The sequence below is a fragment of the Hyperoodon ampullatus genome (assembly GCF_949752795.1).
Source record: "Hyperoodon ampullatus genome assembly, chromosome: 5".
Taxonomy (NCBI): domain Eukaryota; kingdom Metazoa; phylum Chordata; class Mammalia; order Artiodactyla; family Ziphiidae; genus Hyperoodon; species Hyperoodon ampullatus.
Window position 1 is genome coordinate 120,765,495 of NC_136918.1, and position 26,414 is coordinate 120,791,908.

The 26,414-nt window shown below is 36.7% G+C and overlaps 1 protein-coding gene across 1 annotated transcript; it reads right to left on the reverse strand.

The window, feature by feature from the left end:
- Positions 1-26,414, reverse strand: LOC307053222 (protein EURL homolog; the record flags this gene model as incomplete). Its single annotated transcript, XM_079704582.1, has 5 exons — positions 26,314-26,414; positions 25,812-25,945; positions 3,014-3,550; positions 1,930-1,992; positions 1-167 (listed from the first exon to the last, which is right to left on the reverse strand). The coding sequence occupies exons 1-5, from the start codon at positions 26,370-26,372 to the stop codon at positions 1-3; spliced, it is 960 nt and encodes a 319-aa protein (XP_079560708.1). The 5' UTR covers positions 26,373-26,414.

Sequence of the window (26,414 nt, forward strand, 5' to 3'; positions counted from 1 at the left end):
TCAGTTGTTTATGGGTAGGTGTGACTTCATTCCCGTTCGTCCCATTTGCAGACACGGTAACTTGGAATAGTTCTTGAGAAGCTGTTCGATGGCAATGTGGCGGACATGGAGCTCTGAGGCCAAAGAATCTTTTTCTTGCACTTGGTGGGCTAACTCTTCAAAAACTTCTGTAAAGATTTAAAAAGTAGTTCCATTTTTAGTACACAGAAAGCTAATCTATGATTTATATTTCAAGTACTTTAATTAAAATGAATGCACTGGGCAAATGTTTGCAATGAAAGTAGTTTGAAACTAAGGAAACGGTTGTGTTTTGATCATCCTAGGAAGTTGTATGCTCTGCATAGCCAACTGGAATACTGTTTTTCTTTTCTCCATCAAATGAAACTTGAGAGTCAAGCAATGACTCAGGGATGCATAGCAGAAATGGCAGTTACAACTACCTCTGAGATACTTTTCTCAATCTGAACAGATAAACAGGTTCAATCAATTTCTAATGACTTATGGACAGTAAAGTGCCCATTAATACCCAGGTCTGGAACCCCGTAAGAGGCTTTGGAATCAGACTACCGGAGTTTTGAATCCTTGTTCCAACTCTCACGAGTCTCAGGCAAGTAACTTAAACTGTTTTTTTTTAAATAAATTTATTTATTTGTTTTTGGGTCTTCGTTGCTGCACGTGGGCTTTCTCTAGTTGCGGTGAGCGCTTCGTTGCAGTGCTCGGGCTTCTCATTGCAGTGGCTTGTCTGGTTGCGGAGTGCGGCTCTAGGCGCACAGGCTTCAGTCGTTGTGGCTCGCGGGCTCTAGAGTGCAGGCTCAGTAGTTGTGGCCCACGGGCTTAGCTGCTCCGCGGCATGTGGGATCTTCCCGGACCAGGGCTCGAACCCATGTCCCCTGCAATGGCAGGTGGATTCTTAACGACTGCGCCACCAGGGAAGTCCTAAACTATGTTTTAATTTCTTCTTATATATAACCTCGATAAACAAAGTAAGCACCTCACAGAATTATTTTGAGTATTAAATAAGATCACACTTGTAAAGTACTTACAGCAGAATAAGTACTTGATCAATATAAAGTGCTAATTATTATTATCTTATTATTCTGAGAGGGTGTGTGGTCAAGAAAGACTATTAGCTTTGGAGTTAAAGACAGGGGTTAGAATCCTTAATCTGTTACTGACTGAATGCATGATCTCTCTAAGCAACTAAAGCAACTGTAAGCAACTTAATGTCTCTGAAGCGCAGTTAGTCTCCTCACCTAAATGGAAATCAATTGTAGGAAAAAAAAAAAAGAAACAGTTGGGGAATTTGAACACTGTTTCAGCATCCTATTTGATGATGCTAACAAATTACTAGCCATTTTTTTAAAAAGATGTGATAGAGGTTGTCATTGCCTAAAAAATAATGTTATTTTTTTGAGAAAATCCTACACTATTTATGGACAAAACATAATGTTGTCTGGGATTTGTTTTAAAATAATCCATGCTGGAGGCAGGGGTGGGTCGAGGGGAATGGGTGCATGCAGAGATGAAGGAAAATTAGCTACGCTTTTGATTATATTTGAAACTGGGAAAGATGGGTCAACGGTTCCACTATACTATTCAGATTATTTTTGTTTGGAAAATTTAATAATAATTAAAAAAACGGGGCCAATACCACCTGCCTAAAAGAACTGCTAAGGAGCACACCTGCACAGTGCCTGGTACAATAGTAGGTAGTCAAAAACATGTTAGTAAGAGGTAGAGATTAAGTTGTTGTCTCCTTTTTCACCTAAAAAAGAACCTATTTCACCTGCAGTTCATAAAGAAGAATAAGAAGAATTCTTTTTGCTCTGGAAACTCTAACAGGTTCTAATCCCATAATTTAAATGCAGATGAAGCTAACGGGATTTTCTGTATCAAAATTTGCACATGTAAAAAGCACTGAGTCTTTACCCTGTATTTGTTGTTGGAGCTCTGCATTCAGTTGCTTTACCTCACCAAGAGTCATCGAATTCACTGAAACATGAAAATATATTATTACCATGACAACCTGGGAAAAGAAGTTATCTACACCACCAACACAATATCCTATTTAAAAGAAATATTTGCACTTATCTTCCCACATAACATTCCGCAGGGCCCCAAGATTCATTCATTAACTCCTAAAGTGTTGAGTTTTCAAGTTCTGACCACAACCCACAGTAAGAAACATTTCACTCCCAGTCTACCTCCACCTGTAATGAAAGGTTCACTGAAAAATTCTTAGCATTAGGTCCAATGGATTCTGATATTTTTCATTCTGTTTCAGTTTTTAAAAAGTGCTAGTCACTACCCATCAAGTTGATTTTGCTTAAGCACTACATGCTTCATGATGTGTAGCTTGAAAAACACTAAAGTGCTGTGGAAATAGTTTGAAAAATCAATTTGTCTACCTAGCTATATAACCTTAGATAATTCATATGTAGAATCAAGGAGTTTTATAAAAATATACCCAAGGGCCCTTCTAGCTCTAAGATCACTTGATTTTAAGTCAATTAAAATGATCTTAGCTCCTATGAGTTTTTGAAGAAATAATATGCAGACTGAATGAGTCACTTTTTCCAAGTACACACATTACCTTTGGCCTTTAGTGAAATGTCAGATTTCTGCTTTTGAAATGCCACCCCCAATTAGTCTTGTAGGGATTAGCAATGTGCCAGTGTGTGTTTGTCAATGGTTGAGGCTGTACTTCTAAACTATATGAACCCTGAACTTTCCAATTCACAGTTGTTGATTCCATTCCGTTAATAATTTAAAATGGCAAAACAAATGATGGGACTGCAGAATTCCAATGGTTTAGGACATACTAAGGAATATTCCAAAGAAATGACAAAGAGTTTTAAGACATCTCATTTTTGCTAGGGTGAACCTGTCATTTAAATGCTGTATTTACCAAATCTATAATATCACATCAAAATTCTTGACACATCACATATATAAAACATAAAAAACCCCAACAAAACTCCAACCTTTACCTTTTCTCCCTATTTTTACTTACATTCTTCTCTGCTGTAATGTGGATGCTGGGTATGGACATTAGCCTCTGGATTAGAGACTGTTTCTTCTTTTTTCTGTTCCTGGTTGTGACTATGAGGCCACAATTCACTATTGTGGCATAAAGTGGAACCTGAATCTTGTAACACAGCAAGCTCAAAGTCCGTATTTTCTCTCTGTTCCAATATTCTTTGTGTACAGTTTGAGAGGCCACCTGCATTTCCATCTATCCACTTTGCAGAATACTTTGGTACTTGGGAGTCAAACTGTGGGAGTAACTTTTTATCTGGCTTATGCCTGAAATTAAACAGGTGATGCTGGGGATTTTTAGAACATTCGGAATCTGAATCCAGATCCTTATTTTGTGCATATTGTACAATCCAGTTTATCTTCTTACTCAAAATGGTTTTAACTTCTTCATAAGTACTCTTTGAAAGCTTAGCTCGAGGACAATCCTGGTTTGCAATCAAATGGTATTTTTCAAAGCAGTCTTTATGGCCCCTTAATGATTTGGTGTGCAAGAGATTAGATTTTGGTATTCCTAAAGAAAAAAAAGAAACAGAAGACTTGAGACAGTTTTGTTTTTTATAAGGTGCATTAAGAAATACAAATCTTAGTAAAACACAGCCACTGATAATTTGTAAATCAGAGGAAGAATGCTGAAGAATATTGGTATTAATATAAAATACAGCCTAATAATTTATGCTTCAATTTAACTATTCAGTAAATTCTGAATAGCAGAAATATTAAATTCTTATGAATAGTAAAGCCTTTCTAAGGGCTTAATGATTCAATTTCAACCTCAGCCCAGAGGCATGTTGTTGCATAATATTAAAAAATACTACTGAACCAGCAGTTTACATTTACAGAATCTTGGCCTTGATATTATAGTGCTTTCTTCACTAATCCTCCCGAAGTACACACTTGAAAAAAATTTCTATTATAGGCTCAATAAGAGAAATGCTTGACAATTTTTTTCCCAACAAAAAACACAGTGAATCATGAACTTAAGTTATTAGTTATGTTTTTACTGGGGAAAGATAAACCAGAACCAGAAAAATACACATTAATAAAAGCCTCAAAAAGTCGATGCACTGTTTATTTTTTTAAGTAAGAAAAGCATCTAAAATGTTTTCACATGTTTGATACTTATTAAAACTTTATCAAGATAATTTTATCTCTAGAAGAAATGCATTACACACAATTATTACTCATATAGCAACACATTCAGTCTACCAAGATACAATAGCCAGTATAATTCTTGAACTCACAAGTGTTCATTATGCACCATAGATAATGGAAATATTCATATTACATGTTTATATTTCCAAACTTTTTAGTACGGCTTAACCATACTATCTCAATTGTTTTTTAAAATACAGAATACCTTTTCAAATACACAACACACTTCGAAATATAGAATACATTCATACATTTTCATAAGTTCAAACCATTTAAGGTCAAACAGTAGTGCTTTTATACTGAAGGTGAATAAGGGATGTGGAACTGAAAATTAACGCCTGCCAGAATTAAGCAGTCTAAATCTGCTTAGCTTTGAAAACAGAGTAAGTGGAGAGCCACTCAGGTGCTAGGTTAAAAAAAAAAGTTTTAGCTGATTTCGTCAGAAAAAATTACATTCTGTATTCACCCCTTGTTTTAAAAATTGAAGTTGTAACAATTTTATTAACTGAACTGCAAACGCTGGCAAATACTAAGATAATGAAGTATTTGTGCTTTAATGGCATTAAATCAGGTATAAAAGTGCTTGCAAATACTAATTTGTTCCAAAATGACATAACATCAGCCAATGGTGGGTCCTGCTAAGACTGCCAAAACCAGTGCTAACTGGGCTGTCAGTTCCCTCACAAGTAAGCTATGGGGCACACCTCCTAAACACTAACAGTCTAAGCAGACGAGAGCCAACGACTCTCACCAGGTAAACTCAACTATCTCAGCCTTGTTTCTTCCACTGAGTGTAAAAACTGAATTTAAACAGAATTTCATACACGTTTTATTTACCCCTTTGGTACCTGTACTGCAACTGTGTGTGTATACATTTTTTACCAGTTATTGTCTGGTTGGGTCAAATTTCCAGCAGAATTAAAATATTTAAGCACAAAACCTCACAGCTGTATTTTAAAACCTGGTAAATTAACATAAAAAGGAAGTTCACAAACCTTGATTAGAATAAAAATATTAAAAGTATTGTTATTATGCATGTTTCATATCATAAGTAAGACAAAAAGGTAGTTAGTATCAATTACAGACAAAATAAGAAATACCTCCATTCTGCTGTTTGATTCTAATACTTACTGCTAGGCAGAGAGAACCTGATAGCTTGCTTATTTTACTAACTTTGGAGGATTCATTAAAGAGCTTCCTTACTCTTTATAAACTCTCTTAGGGCTCACTGCCCTAAGATGAGGCAGACGGCTAGCCAATCCCTGAAACAGTAAACAGTCTCATTCTCACTCGGTCCACCGCCGCAGCACTAATCATGTAGCAATGCTTTAGCTGAATCTAAACACTGTAAATTGTTTTTCCTTTACTATGTATGAAAGGAAATCCTTCAGCATATAAAAAGGGTTCTAAACTAGGCTACAGAAAGGCATTATTTTTTGCTGTTATATTTTGTGTTTTTGTGTGTTTTTTTTTTTTTTTTTTTTTTGGTGGTACGCGGGCCTCTCACTGTTGTGGGCTCTCCCGTTGCGGAGCACAGGCTCCAGACACGCAGGCTCAGCGGCCATGGCTCACGGGCCCAGCCGCTCCGCGGCATGTGGGATCTTCCCGGACCGGGGCACGAACCCGTATCCCCTGCGTCGGCAGGTGGACTCTCAACCACTGCGCCACCAGGGAAGCCCTTGTTTTTGGGGGTTTTTAAAATTTTATTTGGAATGTTCAGAAATTGTATTAAAAAAAGATAAAAAATTATATGAAACAACAAATTTCCTGATGTACCCCACAGCTTCAACAACAAATCAGTATAATAGATGTTTATTTGAAGAACAATGTGGGCTTTTAAAGATATTTTTACCCAACGTTGCTTCTTAGTAATTCATGTAATATAACTTTTTGTCCTCCAGAAATAATTTTTTAACTTTTACTTAAATCCCTAAATGAATGCTTGGAGCCCAGTAAGCACATGATTATATGCATATTGGTAATCTGCTGAGATAAACAGCAAGTCAGAGAACTACAATATTCAATTTACTGTGCAAATACATAAATGTAAAATAAATTTCCGATTCAGACACTCAGGTGAAAAATCCCCTATAAAAGACATAAAAAAAGTCATGTCAGGAAGAGTTCTGAATGTGGGAAATATTTCTACTTAGATGTCCCATAGGCTTCTGAACTCACCCTGCCTAAATGACACTCCTCTTCCTCCATTTTTACCACCCAAACCCAATCCTCTTCCTGAGTCTGGTACCACCACCTGCTCAAGGAAGAAACCTGGGTGTCCTCCTTGACGGTTCTTCCCTGCACCCCCATCCCAGATGTGTTACTGTCCATCTTAACAGATTTTTCCCCCCTAAAGTCTAGCAGTACAGCATATTCAATCCTCCTTCACTCCATTACTACTCCCACTACATTATCTGGGTCTTCCTCACCATCCCGTCTAGTTCTCACTTCCTCTTAAAGAAGACTTTTCTAACCAGTAACATCTGAGTTAATCACACCAGACTGTACAGTTGCTTCTTCACTGGCCTTTATCCCCTGCTAGAAGGTAAGTTCTGTGAGAAAGGGGACCATCTGTTTTATATGCATCCTTATTGTCATAGTGCCTGGCACATCGCGAATACTCAAGGAAAATTAAATGAATAAAGGAAAATTAAAATTATATTAAAAAACAAACCTAAAACTTATTACCAGTTATTATTTGAGGTCTACTGCCATGAAGTTTTGCCCATCCTAGCAAGGTAACTAGGATGTGCAATTAGGCCAGGCTCTCAGAAACTAATTAAAGGCATCTTCCAGTAAAGTTACTCCTATGTTTATAGTTTAACGTGCCATTAGTCCCAAGAACTAATGAGTGGCACTGATAAGAAATGGCATTCCTGTGGCATCATTCAATCTGCCATACAAAATCAGGAACTTCTACTCAATTACATATTTTCATTAGAAATGTACATACAGTGAATATATAAGAAGGCTATTTTATGTAAACTGTAGCTCATTCATCCAGATCTTTACCTGTAACTTCTTTAGCTCACTAAAAATTTAAAACTTGAATCAGTTTTAAAGTTCAATTTGAAAATGTTTGTCTTATACATAGTTTAAAATATCCCATGCAGTAGCAGAAGAAACAAAAAAATTAATACATGGACTACTTCGTATACTTTAACAAATTACTTTTTAATCTAGAAAAGAATGTGAGTAGCCCACTTAATTTGTATCAGCAATATAGGTGTCATTGTATAAACTCCTGAAGTGATTTTTTTTTTCCACTTTATCAGTTCGAATATAAGAGAAACAACCACTGCTATTATCAGAGATCCCAGTGAGTTTCCCAACTGACTTTACAATTTTAATTGCATTTACAAGTGTAAACAGCTCTGAGCACCATTTATTTCTTCAGCAGCTTTTGAAAGGGAATGAATCTAAATGCAATTAAATAAGTTGATACTTTTGAGAAACTGAGTTATAAGTAATTTCCAAACCAGTTCAACAAAAATTGCACTAAAACTTCCTTACTAATAAAAATTCTGAGGGCCAATATAATTGACACCTTAACTATCATAAAATCTTTAAAACGTATCACAAAGATGTCCATGTAACTGTGTCTTGAGTTCATGATTATTAGAGAACCAAGACCTTACTTGGCAACTATAATTGCTAATATTTTTTTAAAAGTATGTACTAGTTTCTTCTGGATAGAGGCTGTTTAGAAATTTATATAGGCAGTACATTTCTTATTTATTTATTTATTTATTTTTGGCTGCGTTGGGTCTTTGTTGCTGCGCGCGGGCTTTCTCTAGTTGCGGCGAGTGGGGGCAACTCTTCGTTGCGGTGCGAAATCTTCTCATTGCGGTGGCTTCTCTTGTTGCCGAGCACAGGCTCTAGGCACGTGGGCTCCAGTAGTTGTGGCACACGGGCTCAGTAGTTGTGGCTCATGGGCTCTAGAACGCAGGCTCAGTAGTTGTGGCACACTGGCTTAGTTGCTCCGCAGAATGTGGGATCTTCCTGTACCAGGGCTCGAACCCGTGTCCCCTGCATTGGCAGGCGGATTCTTAACCACTGTGCCACCAGGGAAGCCCCTAGGCAGTACATGTCTGTATGAACAGTGGTATTTTAAAAAGTTAAGCTGTTTCTATTCAATAGTTTTCTTTTTAAAATCTTCCCACTTTCATTTCTGATTTTGTTACACCATTCTCACATACTTTGAAAACCCTCCCACTAACCCATCTGGCATGCTATCCCCATTTTTATTCTTTAAATTCCTCTTTAGGATCAATTTGCTTTAAGAAAACTCGGTTAAACTCATAAAAGAGCAAGAGCCACTCAAATGTAGATCTTCCTGTCTACCTATCACTGTCACCCTTTTAAAATAAAGATATTTCCATGAATATATTTAATATGCCTATTGTAGTAACATAATTTTTCCTCTCACAGGATGATACTCTCAATGGCACCAAAAAATAGCCACAAAACCCAAAACACTTAAGAGTTCTATGACATGTCCCATTACCTTCTGCTTTTACCCCCAGCCTCTTGAAGAAGATCTTATTTATGACTTGGTGGTTATTATGCAATCTTTCCCTGATGGTTCCCTAGCTGGTCCTGTCAAACAGTACCATCTCTCAGCCGACTACACTGATGCTACATGCCTTTTATTTCACACGTTCTCAAATATCATATCATCTGACTGCCTTATGCATGTATACTCTCTGTCACAGAGTATTACTCTCTGTCAAATTCCTTCTGAATTTGACTACTGTATTTCATTTCTCAAAGGACTGGCTTCGTATAACTTGGTATGCCATAGGTAGAGCAAATATAATACAAGCAATAGTTGGATGTAAAGCTGTAATACATGTTACCATATCAGTAGGAGACTGGAAAGCTCTAAGGGAGTAAGCACTTCGACTTTTACTACAAACTTAAAAGAACCAGAATTAGAGAACTGGCAGTATTAGTTTTCCAAATGGTGGGTTTGTGTGTTCTTTCTTAATTTTTAAATAAGACAAGATAATTTAGTTATGATTTAAGTTCCAGGTTGTTAACAGGTTGTGAAGAAATTTTAAGCACACTGCCTTTAGACATGATCAATATTTGTGCAACAATTCACCCAGTACTGCTTCAAAACCTTTTTTATGGAGGCTCACATTTTGCCCAGAGTAAAGACTTTTCCAAGAGTTAAGGTGTTTTTTTTTTTTATGATGATCTTATCTTGGATGCTAGGAAAGGGAGAACAAGCACCTGCATGTTTACATGTTGCCCATATTAAGCCATGTTTATGTACTTCTTTAAGTAACTGTTAACTGTAAAGATGGAGGGAGAGCTAAACTTTGTTGTACTAAGAATGAAAGGACTGAGCTATTACACCTTTGTTTTTGAGGATCAGGTTCCCATTTCTGATAAAAGGACTAGAGGAAAAGTTCTCTAAGTAGAGGTGGCACACCCACAGCCTGAAGTCTGGATCCGTACTGCAGCAAGTTAAGTTTAGCCTACAAGTGTTTTTTTTTTTTTTTTTTTTTAAAAGATTCACTTACACTTTTCAATTTCTTGGTTTCTCTTAAAAACAAAATCAGAAGATCTGACAGCAACTGGCTAGTAATGAGAAGCAGCTACTGCCTGAAAATTGGGTAAGGGCTCTCCAATTCAAACAGTCCTTATCCTTCCTTTCATGAGTGCGCAGGTACCTGTGACCTAGCAAGCTCCGCAGCCATGTTGACTCATACGGTACTCAGACTCTGTGATGACATAGGTCTGGATTGCTTCTGTGTAAATAATGGCTGTCCCAACGATGCTTTGACACCCAAAGCGACCAGGCTACTCTGCATTTGATGATCAAGCAGCAGCCAAGCCATGATTCAAGAAGAGTTATTACCATTATATCTAGTGCTAGTCACACATGCAGTGGGAGGATGCTCAGATTGTCTATCCTGTCACTGACAAAAGGAAGATCAGCCCGAAGCTGGGAAGGCAAGGATGGATAGTTGGAGCACCTACTTCCTTCCTTAAACCCACAATAGGACAGGCTTCTACCTCTTGGAAAATTTTACCAGTTGTCCTATGTGCCTTAGTGAGTACTATGATAAACAGTGCTCCTTTCCCCACCCCCTCATGCCACTTACAGTCTGCTGTATTCAAATACCCAACACAGTGTTTAAAAGTAATAGGTAATTGCTTATCTCTGCATTGGAAGCAGATGGAATTACTGGCAACTGTACTAAGCCAATATACAGATGGGTTCAGCAACTTGCTTCTTCCACATTTTGAGAATCACTGCCTTAGAGAAAGACATACCAACAGGTGGTCTTTAGACAGCATATTTCTGCTTAGGAGATGTTTATGCCATTTTAAAATTTTTGTGTGTGCTAAGAGGATTAAACAGTTGGTCAAAGCAGCTTAATCCAGTAAAGGAATTATAAGGGCAAATTTCAATCAGCAAAGTGTTCAGAGAGATGATGTTAAAAGATAAATCTCAACCTCAAGTAACCAAGGTAGCCACAGTAGAACTGAGTTCTTGTATTGATGGATGTATAAACTGCAAATGATTTGTCAAAAAGAAAACCTTTCTCAGTGAATTTTACTTTTTCATTATAATGGTTGGGAAATTGGGGAAACACACCTACATAACAACTGTTTATTACTAACAGGGTACAAAAAAATAACAATCCACACTCAATTCTGCTCTCAAACTTAGCTACCTGTTTTAACGAGAAAGGTCCAATAGAACTCTCTGTGAAGATGGACACGTTCTCAATCTGTGCTATATAATAGGATAGCCACTAGCTACATGTGGCTACTGAGCCTTTGAAATGTAGCTGGTATGACCGAGGAACTAAAGTTTTAACTTTGATTTTAATTAACTTAAATTTAAATAACCAAATTGTGGTTAGGTTACCATATTGGACAGGGCAGCTTGTCCATAGGTAATTGATGAAGTGAAAGGGTACTTGGAAAAAAATATGAATGGAAGCTATCCATATTCAGGATACTAAGCTCACAGCAGCACAGAATATAAAAAGCTAAAATTGTTTTTCTAGCACATTAAAATATATTATATTTAGACTATAATTTTTAAGTGGCACAAAGAATTAAAAATTATAAAAAAGTTTAAGTCTATAATCCAGTTGACCCAAGTAGCCCTCTACTTGTTCCATTTTTCTCCTAAATAAAACTTCCCTAAAAATAGGCAAGGTTAAAAATATACACATTACCTAAACAAAAGACAGTCTGGAAAAAAGGCTTTCATAGTAACGCTGGATGAAAAAGGATAAACCATTACGACAAAGGAAATTTATGGGTTCAAAAGCAAGAAATGTGATAGCCATATGCACTCTGCCCTTTATCTCCTGAACTGCCTGCCATCTGCTCAGTTAAGGTTTTGACTGATTTATTTTCATACAAATAAGAAAAACAAAATGAAAAGCTGTCCTGCAGCTATTTATAAAACATCTGTTTTGCATCTCAACTTCTCTGCTTATATTTGAATCACTGTTCCTGAAACTCTAGTTGACTATTCCTTATATAAATGCTTTATAGCAATATCTATTATTAGAGATTTACTAGCAAGTGAATTTGAAGGCATTTATAATTCAGTTACTAGTATAGGTAGTAAATGGTAAAAATTATGACTGATGGGAAACAATCACTACAATTCACCATTTGATTAGAAAAACTAAAGATTAAAAAAAGGCGATAACTGATGAATCATACTGCAAAATATTTTAAAAAATTGTGACTGTGTATTATAATTGAATCACAGCAATTCTAGAGTAAAAAGAACTTTGATTAGAACAAAGGGTTTGGAGAACTAGTGTACAATAAAATCATTCCATGATGAAACAAAGTTTTAAAAATTATGCTCCAATTCAATGCAACCTTTTACAAAAATATCAGCGTAGTAGAATTTTACCTATTGACACGAAAATGTGTCTGATATATTAAATTAAAAGACTGGTTATAAATAGTATATATAGCCTGATTTCATTTTTTAAACACAATTTACCACGCACACATGCATACTCTACTGCAGAAAATAGTTTAGAAAAACAACATACCAAAAATATTAAGAGATTATTGGTAGATAGGTGGGATTATAATTTTAAAATTCTTCTTGCTTCCTGTATTTTGATATTTCTGTAATAGGCATAGTTTGCTTTTTTAATGGAAAAAAAGGACTTTATTATGGGAGAAAGAAAATCTTTTCTCATTTTAAATAGTGAAAATTTAAAGCATTAAAAAAAATGCCCATAAGGAAACATTTCAGTTTGGGAAAGGAAATAGTGTTCCTTAGTCTGAGACAAATTAGGTTTTGTACTGTATGTTCCAATGAACTAAGTAAAACAAAAAAATTTACAACTGAAATGGTAAAGATACACATACCTAAAATATCCCAATATTCTGAATATTTTTTTTTAATTGAGAATTTCCTTAGGCTAACAATGTATCTATCAAAGGATAACCTTCAAATGAAAGAATTCCCCCTCCCCCCAAAGTAAGATTATAACGACAGTATAGTTATATCTGGCAATCCTTGTTGGAGACCCGGAAGACTTCAGAGGGAGTGAGGGAAAAAGACACTGATACATGAACAGAATTCATACTGTTGAAAGAAACTGTGGGGAAAGGATTGGCTGGGCAGCTCCTACATGAAGGAAATTACGGCAGCTAGAGCAGAAAAATCTACTGAAAGCCAAATCATAAGAAGGTAAACTCAGAATAAAGTCAAACCTCCTCAATGTACATAAAACAATGAATTATTTTGTCAATGGAGGAGTTGTTCGATATACAAACAAATCGTAGTAATCTTTTCAGTAGAATTTCATCTTTTCAGATGAGATGAAAACAAAACCCTTCTATATTTCAACTTAAATCAACACAAACATTTGCATCACATACTATATTTACCAAAGAGCTCCGATATTCATCATCTTTCTGTGATCCTCGCAGCAGCACTGTGAACACAGGCGACAGTGTAATTTATCATCACCTCTATTTAACGCATGTACTCCAAAAGTTAAGCAGTTGCATACTAGGAGGAAGAAGTCAATGGTTCAAGACAGAGGGAACTAGATAAACAAAAGTGTGGAAGTGAGAAAGAAATGGAGGAAAAGAGAGGAAGGGAGAGAGAGTGTGCACAAATGATTGGCTTGTAGAGTGCCTTCTGAAGGGTAGTGAAAGATCAAGGTAGCCAGTTAAGCAGATACCTGGTCATGAAATGTCCTACGTGTCATGTTAGGGAGTTAACAGCCTAACCAGAAGAAAATAGTAAGGAATCGAAGAGTTCTAAGAAAATGAACAGCATGCTCAAATTTGCATTTTAAAGACCTCTCTGGTGATACTGAGAGAGAACTAGGGGTGTGCGGTAGTGATGGAGAAAGGGGGATGAAGTCTATGAAACGGATTAAGTGGGTCTTGAAGCAGTATTGGTAAGAAGGAATAAAGGCCTGGTCAAAGGTGTAGCAGTGGGAATGAAAAGTCAGGAACAGATTGGGGAGAATCAACAGGACTCGGGGACAGACTGCATGGAGAGGGTGGGTGGGAGGGAAGCAGTGAGGGAACAGCGTTGCCGCAAGGCCACAGGCCAATTTGCCTTTGAGAACTGAAAAACCATCCCTGCCAGGGTGCATGGCTTGAAAAGCAGAGCTTAGGTAAGATTTCAGCCATAATCCCTCACTGCATCTACACAACTTTATATGGACAGTCCTGAAGAAACGAACCATTCATTCGCTAAGGGCAGTTTTTCAAAGTTTGGTCCTGAAACCACCTGCATAAGAGTCAGCTGGGATTCTTATTAAAATGCAAATTCCTAGACTCAACTGTAGACCTACTGAAACAAAATTTCTGGGGTATAGGGCCTGGAATTCCATGTGAACCAAAGATGAAGGAAATAAAAATGCATGTGTATATGGAAATAAGGAGAGAAATTTAGTTTGAGAAACTTAAATTCAAGACAGCTGTAGAATATCTAAATGGAGAGGTCCAGCAGGTGGTTGGATATATATTAATAAGTCTGGTGCTTAAAAGACAGATTTGGCCTGTGATATGTTTGTGGAGTTCCATTAGCTTAGAGAGGTACAGCTGAAGCCAATGCAGTGAAAGAAATAGATGAGTGCAATATGAGAAAAAGAGAAAGACAAGGACAGAATTCAACGAAACACTAGTATTTCAGGGACCTGTAATAAGCAGTGACCCTAGGAAGAAAAGAGGGCAGAAATAAGAGGCCCGAGATATTTTATCACAGAACCCAGGGAGCTGAGTGTTTCAAAAAAGAGGGAAATGTTAAATGTCAGATTTTGAAAACGGCAGGAACATGAACCTATTTATTGTGTTGATAACTAGGAAGTCACTGGTGAAAGCAAAGGAGGTATGCCAGTTACAGGGGCACGGAAGATTAAGTTGGGAGGAGAGACAGAGGGAGACAATGAATGAACACTGCTCTTTCAAGAACTATGGCTTAAGGGAAAGAGAGGAAAGCTTTTTCCCTTGATTTTTTCTTTTTTTTAAACATGGGCAACATGAGCATTTCTTCCATTCTAATCATCTTTTTGGTCAATCTGCCAGGTTACGACGGAGAAGATAACTGTAGGTAGGCAAGATGATGTGTCAGTATACGATAAAACAAATGAAGGAGAGGATAAATGAATGAAGAGTGGGTGGTAGAAAAGAGAGACAGAATGTAAGAAGCATGAAATTGTTCTATAATTAGTCTCTACCGAGAATTGTGATATTTTCTTTCTGCAGACACTTACGACTGCTATTTCATTTGGTTAGTAAATACACTGGTAATCTAAGGCTGAGTTTTATGGAGAACTGTCTGACTTACTATATAGGAATTATATTTTATTATATTGTATTTATTCTACTTTGTAGTAGAAATATAGCCAAAATGTTGATTGACATTGAATTGAAACTTGATTGTTGATATACTGAAATTATTCTGGTGAGATTTGGTCAAGATTATGAAAGATACTTTAATACTAAGTAACAGAAATGTGCTCAGGGCAAATACTGCGAATGGTGTTAGTGAGGAAGTAGTAAGAATACAACACCTTTAAAATCTTTCCCAACACTTAAAGATACTAAAGATCCTCTTTAATATTTGAAGATAAAAATATGGAAGTATGAATAAAAGAGGACTTCATGTTAATTTTGAAACACTTCCCCTCCAATAACACCAAACCTCAACATGTGAACTCTGTTTTCAAAACAGACTAGGAATTATCATTCACTAAATTCATTGTAGATATTATTCCACCAGTTATGATCATGAGTTTTAGATATTAAGATGTCATTTAAGTATATCTGTATAACACTTTAGAGGTTGGAAGGCGTTTTTACTGTCTATTAAATTTAATCTCCACATTATGTAGGAAATAAACACTAAGTGTGAATTTTAAATAAGGTAATACATGGAAAAATGTATCAGCGATTGAATTTATTCTTCATAAAAGGCAAATAATCCTATATCGCCTTCCATGAATTTATTCTTCATAGAAGGCAAATAATCCTATATCACCTTCCAATGTACCATATAACTTATTCTAATGTCTTTTCCGTCCTCTCATGTAAGCTTCACAAGTTTATGTTTGTTTTGTTAACTGCCTTATCCTTAGCTACCAGAACAATTTCTGGCACACAGCAGTTTCTCAATTAATATTTACTTAATCAATGTGTATAAAAATTGCTATGAACATATCTTTAACTCTGAGATTCAGATTTTGATGGGTACACACAAACCATTATTTTGCCTTACTGTTATACAGTTGACACAGTAATGCCAGAAAGCTAACAGAAATAGATACACTAGTTTAAAATTTTTTGTAAATAAACAGACACTGTTCCCCTTTATTACAAACTATAAAGCCAAGGCTCAGTGTTTAATGGGTTTATTCCCCTTATCTAAATCGTTGTGTGTGCCAAACTGGATTAGAATAATTTAAATCCACTCTAACTACAGTTGATAACATTTTGATAATTCTGCAATGTTACTTACCCACTTTGATTTCAATCATTTATATATTTTGCATGTAACAACTTATCTGAAATTCACAATGTTAATATCCTTTATAATGTGGAGATTAAATTTAAGATGCTGTAAAAGCACCTTTGAACACCTACAGTGCCTTATAAAGATAAAGTTATGTTGTCTTACCACCTGTTTCTTCTCTCTCTTTCTGGAAAAGTGTTCCAGGCGACTACCCGGGCAGATGAGCAAAAGGGAGATAGCATGCAATTCCAGGATTGGTGCTAATCTTTTCACTGTGGTTTGCACTGTCTGCCTCCACTTACTTAGAACCCTATTCCCTCTTCAGAGGAAGACTAATCAGGATAGGTATGTTAGCCTCTATTACTTGAATGGTTGGAAGGATGGAGAGCAGTGTTAGAAGAACTGCCTCATCATCAGCTGCCACCTGTATGATTCTGTAGCAAATGTCAGTGTGCAGCTCAACTTCCTTGTCCCTTCTAGGCAGGGACTAGCAAGACTGTCATGTGTGTGTCTCTTCTTCCTAGTTCTTTCCTCCTCTCTGATAATAATCAATCAAATCCAAGAGTTCTAAAAGACCACATTTTCTTGACAGACTATTTAGACTCTAATCTATATGGAGATTGCATCATCCTACTCTCTTGGGTCATGAGAAATGTCTATTTTTGGATATTCCACCAAATGTGTATTAATCAAATAATATCATAGGTAGAAGTAACTTTTAAAAAGCAAGCATTTCTTGGGACCCAAATTTTGTTTCTTGCTTGAACATTCACATTTGTGTAATTCATCTGTAACTTTGCCTGAAATTTACTTAATATCTCCTAGATTCTTAAGAGTTCACGTAATTTTTTTGGAAGGAGAAATGATTTAGGCACTTGGACTTTTTGGAATCAGATACCTTAGGTTTGGACTTCCAAGCTGTGTGATTCTGGACTAGTTTCCCAGACTCTCTACCCATTTCCCTCATTCATCAAATTGGGATAACCTAGCACCTAGCTCATATAGTTGTATTAAGAACGAAATAATGCATGTAACACAGAATACCTGACAAACAATACCTATTATTTACGTAAGTCACTTACCTAAAAGTGTAAATCCCTTAAGTATCTGACAGTTGGACTAGCTTCTCCCAACTAGAGAGTGAATATTTCACTTCCTCCAGAGTAAAGACAGAAACTTATCTTTGTCTTCTTTCTTCACAGGCATTATTTTGCATGCAACAGAAAAATTACTCTTTATTTCTGGGCAGCTAATTTCTCTTTATAAGCTCTCTAGTAACAGTTATTCAAATTATTTCAACCATGAAAAGTACATCCCTTTTCTGAGAATAGATATTAATATTTTTGACCTAAGTGTTAAAAGATTTTCAATCTAGATTTAATTTGTTTCCATATAACTCATAAAACATTTCTTTTCATCTTTGTCAACACATTGGAAGGAATGAATTATGAATTTGAATCAGAATGTCATTTTTATCTATTTTAACAAATCCTTTATTTATAATTATGATGTTTCTATTAATAAGATATTCTGGGTTGTATATTGTTTCTGTGTTTTCAACTTAAAATCACTGATTTAAAGAACATACTTTTATTATTACTGATTTAAAAAGCACTCTGGATCATCAAATACCTTGGGGGTCATCATTATGAGCAAACATCACTATGCTGAGGTGTTCTGAATAACAAGAGTCGCCGTGTGTAAATGAATGTAGAAACTCCCGCTCTAAACACAGCTCTGTTTAAGACTTCTTGCTCTGTGTTTGGAGAAAAATACTGTCTGTTTTCTACCTTCCTGATTGAAAAAGATAACCAGATATCACTCTTAGTATTATTCGCTACATTTTTCTTTTGGATATGATACAAAGTTCTTCTATTAGTAAGATTTGTAAAACTTTTAGGAGACTCCAGAAAGATCTCAGGCAGTTCTGTGAAAGGGCAGAAAAATAGCAGAAGAGTTTCACTGTGGGCCAGTTTAAGGGAAAAATATAAAAAAAGACAGTTCTCTCGAGTCTCCTTTAGACTGATTCACTCATAACTTCTTGCCAGTCCTTGTACTACTGCTGATTATATACTAGTAAATAAAAGACTCTAATCCATGTCTTTACACAATTAGAAATGGGGGAGGGGTGGTGCATTAAACAAACACATAAGCAAGTAGTTACAGCAACAAATTATAGCAAGTGCCATGAAGGAAAGGGCGCTATGAGGACAACCAGGTTGGGGCTGACAGCGGTGGCAGGGGCGGGAAGAAGTGCCAGGGCAGGGAAGACCGCTTTGAGAAGCGCCTTTCCAAGCGCCAAGGCAGGCAGGTTCTTTCCTGCGGCGCTGCCTCACAAGCATTTTTACCAGGCATGTAAGTCCGTACCTTCTACAGTGCGCTTCCAACCCCAACGCTTCTGATCGCAGGGGTGGAGGGGAATTCACTTATTTATTTACTCATTCATTTTGAAAGGAGATATACGTGGTACAGGAATAATAGTTTAACTTTAGACATGTAGTTGGAAGTACTTATGGGCTATACAAGTGAAGATGTCTACAAACTAGTTGCATATATAGATGTGTAGCTTGGGGGTGGGGAGAAAGAGGTAGGAGGAGATCTGCTACTTATCAGCACATAAAAGGCCATGAAAGCCCAGACAGAGCGATGACCGGAAGGTCTAGGACAGAGCATGCCAACATAAACAACAACAACAACAAAAAAGACACTACAAAGATTATCAGGACTAATCAGAGGCATTAGGAAAACCAATAAGTGAATGCCATCAACATAGCAGGGCTGGTCTGCAATTTAAAACTTAAAATATGGCAAAGGTCAATGTCCATTTCTCACAGTGGTTACAACTGCTCTGACACCAGAGACCTGATCTGAATCCCTTCTGTGTCAATTACTATCTATATGAATTTAGGGTAACTTTATTTGACCTCAGAACCTTCATTTTGCCACATATAATTGAGGATACTACTATTTATCTCTTAGTCCTGATGAGAGAGAGACCTCTATAAACATTAGCTGCAATAAATGCTCCATTATGCTTAAAAATCAGTTGGTAAAGTAGGGGTGTACAACCATCCTAGTCACTTCTACAAGCATTTTAGCCATATACTGTATCACTAAATAGGAGCAAATAAATATTAATCGTTTCCTATTTAAAACGTACACGGGCATATACCTGTAGCTGAACTGACAGAATAGTCACACACACAGTGGGAATTCCCTGGAGGTCCAGTGGTTAGGGCTCCTCGTTTCCACTGAAGGGGGCACAGGTCGATCCCTGGCCAGGGAACTAAGATCCCGCGTGCTGAGTGGCGTGCCCGCCCCTACCCCCCAAAATAACAAAACCAGAAGTAACTTGTCTATGGTCCCACAGCTACTAAATGTGGATTCAAATCCAGAGAGGAAGGCTCTGGGGTGAGGGCCGCCACCAGTTTTTGGATCTCAGTGGCACAGAATTAGGAACCTGTGCTCCTAATCACTGTGCTACAATTACTCTGCAGCTTCACTGTGAGCATCAAGAGCAAACAAATAAATCTGAGCCCCACTGCTTATACAGCCAAGTATTCTCGCAACAAATGGCAACAACTGGAGTTCAGCCTTTTGAATTAGATTCTGGCACAATAATTTCAAGATTAAGAAATAAAAATATAAAATTGCTCTTACTGGTAACATTTGAGAACCAGTATGACACAATAAACTTAGGTATCTCGCCAAGAAAATCCAACTAGTAAGTGGCAGGGTCAAGATTCAAGGCCAGGTCTGAGCCCAAGGCCCACATGCTCAATCACTAGAGCAGAAGTGGAGCAGTAGCAGATGTCTCCAGCTGCAGAAAAGCAATCTTTCCTGTAAAGGTATGAGGAAGGTGGAATTACCATGCTAGTCCATCATGAACAGAGGCTGGGAGAAAGCAGGAAGTAGTTTTCTTAAGTTTATAATATCTAACTTACCTATAATGAGCAGTAGCATTAATCATCACATTTTATGTACCGAGATGGGTCAGAAACTTGAAAATTCTTATAAGCTTTTTGGCAACAAGTTCACATGAGATCTGGCTGCATGCCCATGCTCAGAATACAATGCCTCATTCTGTAAAAATCCCTTCCAGTTCAAACTCCTGGGTTAGAAGAATCACCAGAGCATTACTTGTTGGTCTTAGTTTTAGCTCAAATAGTTTGTCTTCAATGTGGTAACCTTTAATTACTAGAAAGGCCTCTCTATGGCCGATTTTGCTAGGTGCATACTCAATGTCCTTTGACCCTTTCTTTGGAAAACACTGATTTTATTTGGAGCAGCTTCTCTTGAAAGGGCAGTGGAATGTATAAGAAATGGTTAGGTGGGACTTTAGGAAAAGCTCCTTTTTAGATGCAGGAGAGAATGCCAACATGTATCTTTTGTCAGATGTCCTTTCTTTTCCGTCTGAGAATAAGGAAGCAATGGCTGGAGTTCTAGCAGCCACCCTGGCTCATGAGATGACTGACGATGGCAAATAATGTGTTAAGGAAAGTGGATTAGAAAAACAGAAGCAGCTTGAGTCTTTCTGATCATGGAGCTACCATACCAGCTCCAGACTCAACTTCTTTTAATACGAGACATATAAATATCCATTCCATTTTATTTCATCATTATTATTTGGATTTTCTGTTACATACAGCCAGACCTAACTCCTAATGGAATGTACCACTCCAACTGAAATTCATGTACGATCTCAATTTTAAATTCATCCTAGACTTTAAAATTAGAAAGCTTAAAGTTAAAAGGAGAAAAGATTGGGAGTAACTAAAAAGAGGCTACCATTATTAGGACTGGGATAAGAATCTGGAACCTGGCTCCTCAGATATAGGTTGTTAGTTAAGTCACAAGTCTTTACCAGATGTTGTCAGCCTAGTTTTATTTTTAAAAAATATTCTATAATTTAAAGTTATCACCAATTAAACCTACATTTCACTTCTATGCGTCTCTACTCCTGTCTAGATAATGAGATTTTACTATCAGAGCCATTTAAAAGGTGTTCAGATTTATTTAAAATAGAATGAAAAGGCAGTTAAAGAAAAAATAAATTAACCTTTCATCTGTATTTCTAAGTATATCAAAGATAGCCAAGCTAAAGTTCAAAAGGCATATTAGGCTTTATATTTAAAAGTGCTCTTTTAGTTAATAGCAAGGCATGATGTCTGTCATTACGGGAAACAAGAGAAAGAGGTTAATGCCAGATTGAGTTAGCAATATACAGTCTCCTTATCACAAGTACAGTGGTGGGCTTTTACTTAAGTGGAAAGATGCTGATGTGCCGGAAGCAAGTCAAAGGAAGAGCTGTTGACAGGCTTTGAGTAGTTAACAATCAATCTTGAGTTCCAAGCTAAGTCAGGATTTAATATTGAGATTCAAACTGCTTCCTGACTACTGACCATGTGAACCATGTTTTGGTCAAAGACACAGAGAATCAAGGAAGAATGAGATTAAAAGTGAGCACTGGGTTCACCAGTGTCTTAACCAAGAGAAAACACCTATAGACTTTCCTTGCTGGAAAGATTACTAAGGATCTGCATTAGGGTCTGTTTCTAGAAAAGTTCCTGGGAAGTTCAACAACTTAGAGGAGAATGAAGTCTGAGATGGATTTTACAGTCCAAGATGGACAAGTAGGTATTAAAAATGCTTACTAATCAACTAGCAAGATCAACTCACACTGAAAACTTTGGCATAAGAGGAATTGATCTTGTCTTATAAAAAAGTTTCTCTCTGGCTTCCCTGGTGGCGCAGTGGTTGAGCGTCCGCCTGCCGATGCAGGGGACACGGGTTCGTGCCCCGCTCCGGGAAGATCCCACATGCCGCGGAACGGCTGGGCCCATGAGCCATGGCCGCTGAGCCTGCGCGTCCGGAGCCTGTGCTCCGCAATGGGAGAGGCCACAACAGTGAGAGGCTCGTGTACCGCAAAAAAAAAAAAAAAGTTTCTCTCTATAGAATAGAAAGGAAGTCAATTATTAGAGGAAGGTAAAAATACTAATTATTTACACAGTATTTTGGTACAAAATGAAAACTGACAGTATGAAGTAACAGATTGGAGCCCTGGATCTCTCTCCCATCCCCCAGCTGTAGTTTCATTTCTGACTTTCTTATATTACAGTTGAGTTTCATTACTGGCTCCTGACCACTCTGGGCTACCTTCCTCCCAGACTTAATAGCCTAGGGAATGGTAGTCGGTAAATAACTTTAGAGATTTTAGCGCCATGAACCATGAGGCATATTAATGTATTTGATCATACATGCATATAGCATCTTAGTGTCAAGGACAGGCCATCAGTATTAAGAAGTTTAAGCATGTATCTCCTAATCCTAGAAGTGGACAAGTAATTCTAATGGTGAATTATAAGTGCCCCCCACCCATCAATCTCCTTAAAGTGCATTTCTTAGGTCCTTGAAGTATATCACCTATGGGTTGAAAGTATATGAAATGTAGGTACTCGTTTACTTTTAAGTACTGTAAAGTCACGGAAAAAAAGGCAGTTTAGAGCCAAGCTCAGAATATGAAATCTCTCCTACAAGATTAGACTGTCTTTTGTTATTTCTTTCTTTCATCTTCATTTTATAAATATATGCATGTGCACATTTAAAAAAATTTGATTAGACTAGTTTTGATTTGACATAAGCAACATTTGATTAGAGCAGTTTTGATTTGACATAAGTAACAATCCAAAAGGTGTAAAATATTTTTGTTTACTACAAACCTGTGGACTCAAAACTACCCTAAAAATTCCAAGAAAATTTTTATCTAGCCTCTTAGCTGAAAAAAGAATATAAGGCTTTAGAGCAAACTCAGCAATTAGAAAGCTAAGAAACCAAGTAACAGCAACATTACCATACTACAAAAAAGTTATACCAAAAATAGTAAAGTTAAATGTCATATTTTTTTAAAGTCCCTCTTACTTATCTATTTATTAATTGGCACTGTGCTGAGCATTTGGTAGGGGAAAGAAAACGTCAAAAACATTTTAAAAGGTTTACTGACATGGACAAAGAATAGACTTTGTTATTTTTCAGGTATGTGATTACTTTATTATCACTTTTTTCCATTGATTTTTTAAAAAACCTGTATACTGGGCTTCCCTGGTGGCACAGTGGTTGAGAGTCCGCCTGCCAATGCAGGAGACACGGGAATGTGCCCGGTCCAGGAGGATCCCACATGCCGTGGAGCGGCTGGGCCTGTGAGCCATGGCCGCTGAGCCTGAGTGTCTGGAGCCTGTGCTCTGCAATGGGAGAGGCCACAACAGTGAGAGGCCCGTGTACTGCAATCAATCAATCAATCAATAAACCTGTATACTGATATAAAAATTGAAATTTTGAGGAATTCAGGGTTCTCATTTCCCTCCTTTTCCCCTAAAATTCCTAATACTTAGAAAAAAATCTCATGATATTAAAATGGTTATATGCACAAGCTCATCACTGTAGTAAATATAAAATGTATTTGTGAGATCTAGGAACTGACTTCAGATAAACTGAGAAGAAAATTCTAAAATAATTTTTCTTATGAAGATTAAATTAGCATTTAAAAATATAAAACCTTGAGTGTACACAGAATATATAGGGAAACAGTTCTAATACAAATTGAGAATTATTTTCGTCTTTTAAGTTAAAGACAACTCTTATTTCAACACGTAGGGCTTATGACAAGCTTATATATTGAGATAAATGTTATCAGAGATGAAATATTTATAAGATGGTACCTGAGGAATACTTGTATATTCTCTATACAATGATGAAGAACCAGTTAAAAGGCATTAAAAACAGGCTAGAAAAGCAAATATGAAAGTTTACATTTCTGTAGATAAATCCTATCACAGCATGAACAACACTAATGATTTAGCAGGAAGCACTGATAAGGAAAAGTTGGCTGACCGAATATCAAGGAGAGCAATTAGGACTCAGGAAAACAGGTTTCTAATATTAGCCCTATCAACTAAAATAACTACTGACAGTAGATCAATGGAATTAAAATCACATATACTAGAACTAGATTGGCAGGCTTCAAAGCCCAGCACTGTCATTCATTGCTGAGCAACTTCAAAGTGCATTTTATAGGTCTTGAAGGTTAGACTTCATCAACTTTAAAATGGATAATAGTAGCCATCCCAGAGCTATTTTGAGCTGAAAAAGATAATCCATGTAAGGTGCTTAGTACAATGCCTGACACATAACAACAGCTAGCCATCACTGCTAGAGCAACCTTGAACAGTCCAACTACCTGGTTGTCAGTTTTCCTCAATGTAAATACAGGTTTGGCTGAGTCATTTCTAATGCCTTTGCCCATCTAAAACTAAAATCTACAATGTAAAAGAATACATAGGGCCAACTCTATTTCTAAAGAACATACATTTATATCTTTCACTCTAGCATGATTAAGGACATGGTAATTTAAATGCTACAGAAGAATCATGTTTTTAAGTCACCCCTTTGAAATTAGTTATTATGCTACATTTACTAAAGCCAAAGTTTTATGCGTTCTATGCAACCCACAGGAAATCCATGATCTTCCATCGATTATCATGTTTAGCAACTACAGTTCTGAGAGTACAATGGCAAAACTGTCAAAACCAATATGATCTTAAATGGAAAATGAATGTCATATAATTAACTCTACATGTTTTTAGTAGTCTACTTATGGTTATAATTTTGACTTTTACTACAGGGTATCTATATATATTAATTTGGCGCCTACAACAATTTCTGAAAAACAAGTCTTAATATTAATTTAATTTAAATTAAATTTAAATATTAAATTAATCTAAAGATCTAAAAAAATCTCTCTACTGAAATGTTACAATTCAAAATTCAAATGGCAGGCCAACCTTTTTTATTGCCAGAATATTAAGATTCTTTTTTAGTGTGACTCAAATATTAAAAAAAAAAATCAGAATTTATCATGGTAACATCAAGATTAAGAAAACATATCCCACATGTTTCTCAGGGACAAACTACTGATACCCACAGACACATTAACTGTGCACCAACCCAAATACTTTAATAGAGGTTTTTTTTTAAGTATTTGGAGAACTCTTTTTCATATACTCTTAGAGATACTACTGAGAAAATTTAAAAGCCTTTTTAGTTTAAAAAAATTATTAAAGGTGTGTGTGATCATTGAAAAGAGGTTATCTAAAAATTTTAAAATGTGTTGCAGATAATAAGATAGCACTGGGGAAAAAGAAGTTATAGCTCACCTCAATTAGGTACTAGCACGGTAGGCCAAAAGAATAAAATTACATTCGCCTATCAATGTAAATGTTTGGTTATGTTATTTCTTAATATTAAAACAAAACAACACACACACACACACACACGTGTGTTAAAATCTGACAACTTAAGCTCTCAAACCAGCAAAGTTTACTAGTCAATACTCATTCCTCATTTTTATATTAGTAACATTGAGATTAATGCCGTGGGAGTTAAAAAAAAAAAAGTTTCTCTTAAATTCATAGCTGTGCTACCTTCAGTTTCATTTCCAGAAACCCTTATCTTTAACAGATCTCCATTTCATACTTGACACAGTTTACAATCATTCAAGAAATTTTAGTTTTACCTTGTAACTAGTTCAGCTTAAAGTAGTTCTGTAAAGTTCACGCCATAAAATGAATCTACACTGTGTCCTTACCATCAATATTTAGCTCAAAACAGACGTGGCAGAAGGAGAGTGTTTCTTTGTCTGTCCCCAGTTTACAAACACTGCAGATGTTGTCATCATTCAAATCAATGCTTACAAACTGCTCCTCTTCGTTCATAGTGCCCCTGTTAAGAAACAGAAAAAGAAAGTTACACAATTTCAAGAACTTGCCATTAACGGCAATATTAGGAACTTCTAGGAAGTCAGAAGGATGCTGTTCAGATTATCTAATGCAACAGCCCCATCAAACAAGCACTGCCATACTTGTACTTCAATATTATACTTTTTATTGTGCAAAGACACAAAGCTAGTAAAACTTAAAGCCTATCCGTAAGTGACACTACGCCTAAGCGCCTTTTTCGGTCCTGTGTTTTATTTAGTTGAGTGGGTGTGACGGAAAGCAGTTTTCGGGTATTCTAGCCCACCCCCACCCCTGACCAGGTGTAGAAGGAGCTTAGCAGCGACACCTCTTCAGCTACCGGGGTCAACCTACTTAACGCTGTTAAAGGTAGGACGAACGATCTGCTCGGGACACTGCTTTGCTAACTTCATTGAGGGAACCTCAGATGCGTTTCGCTGGCTCGGCGTAGCGAG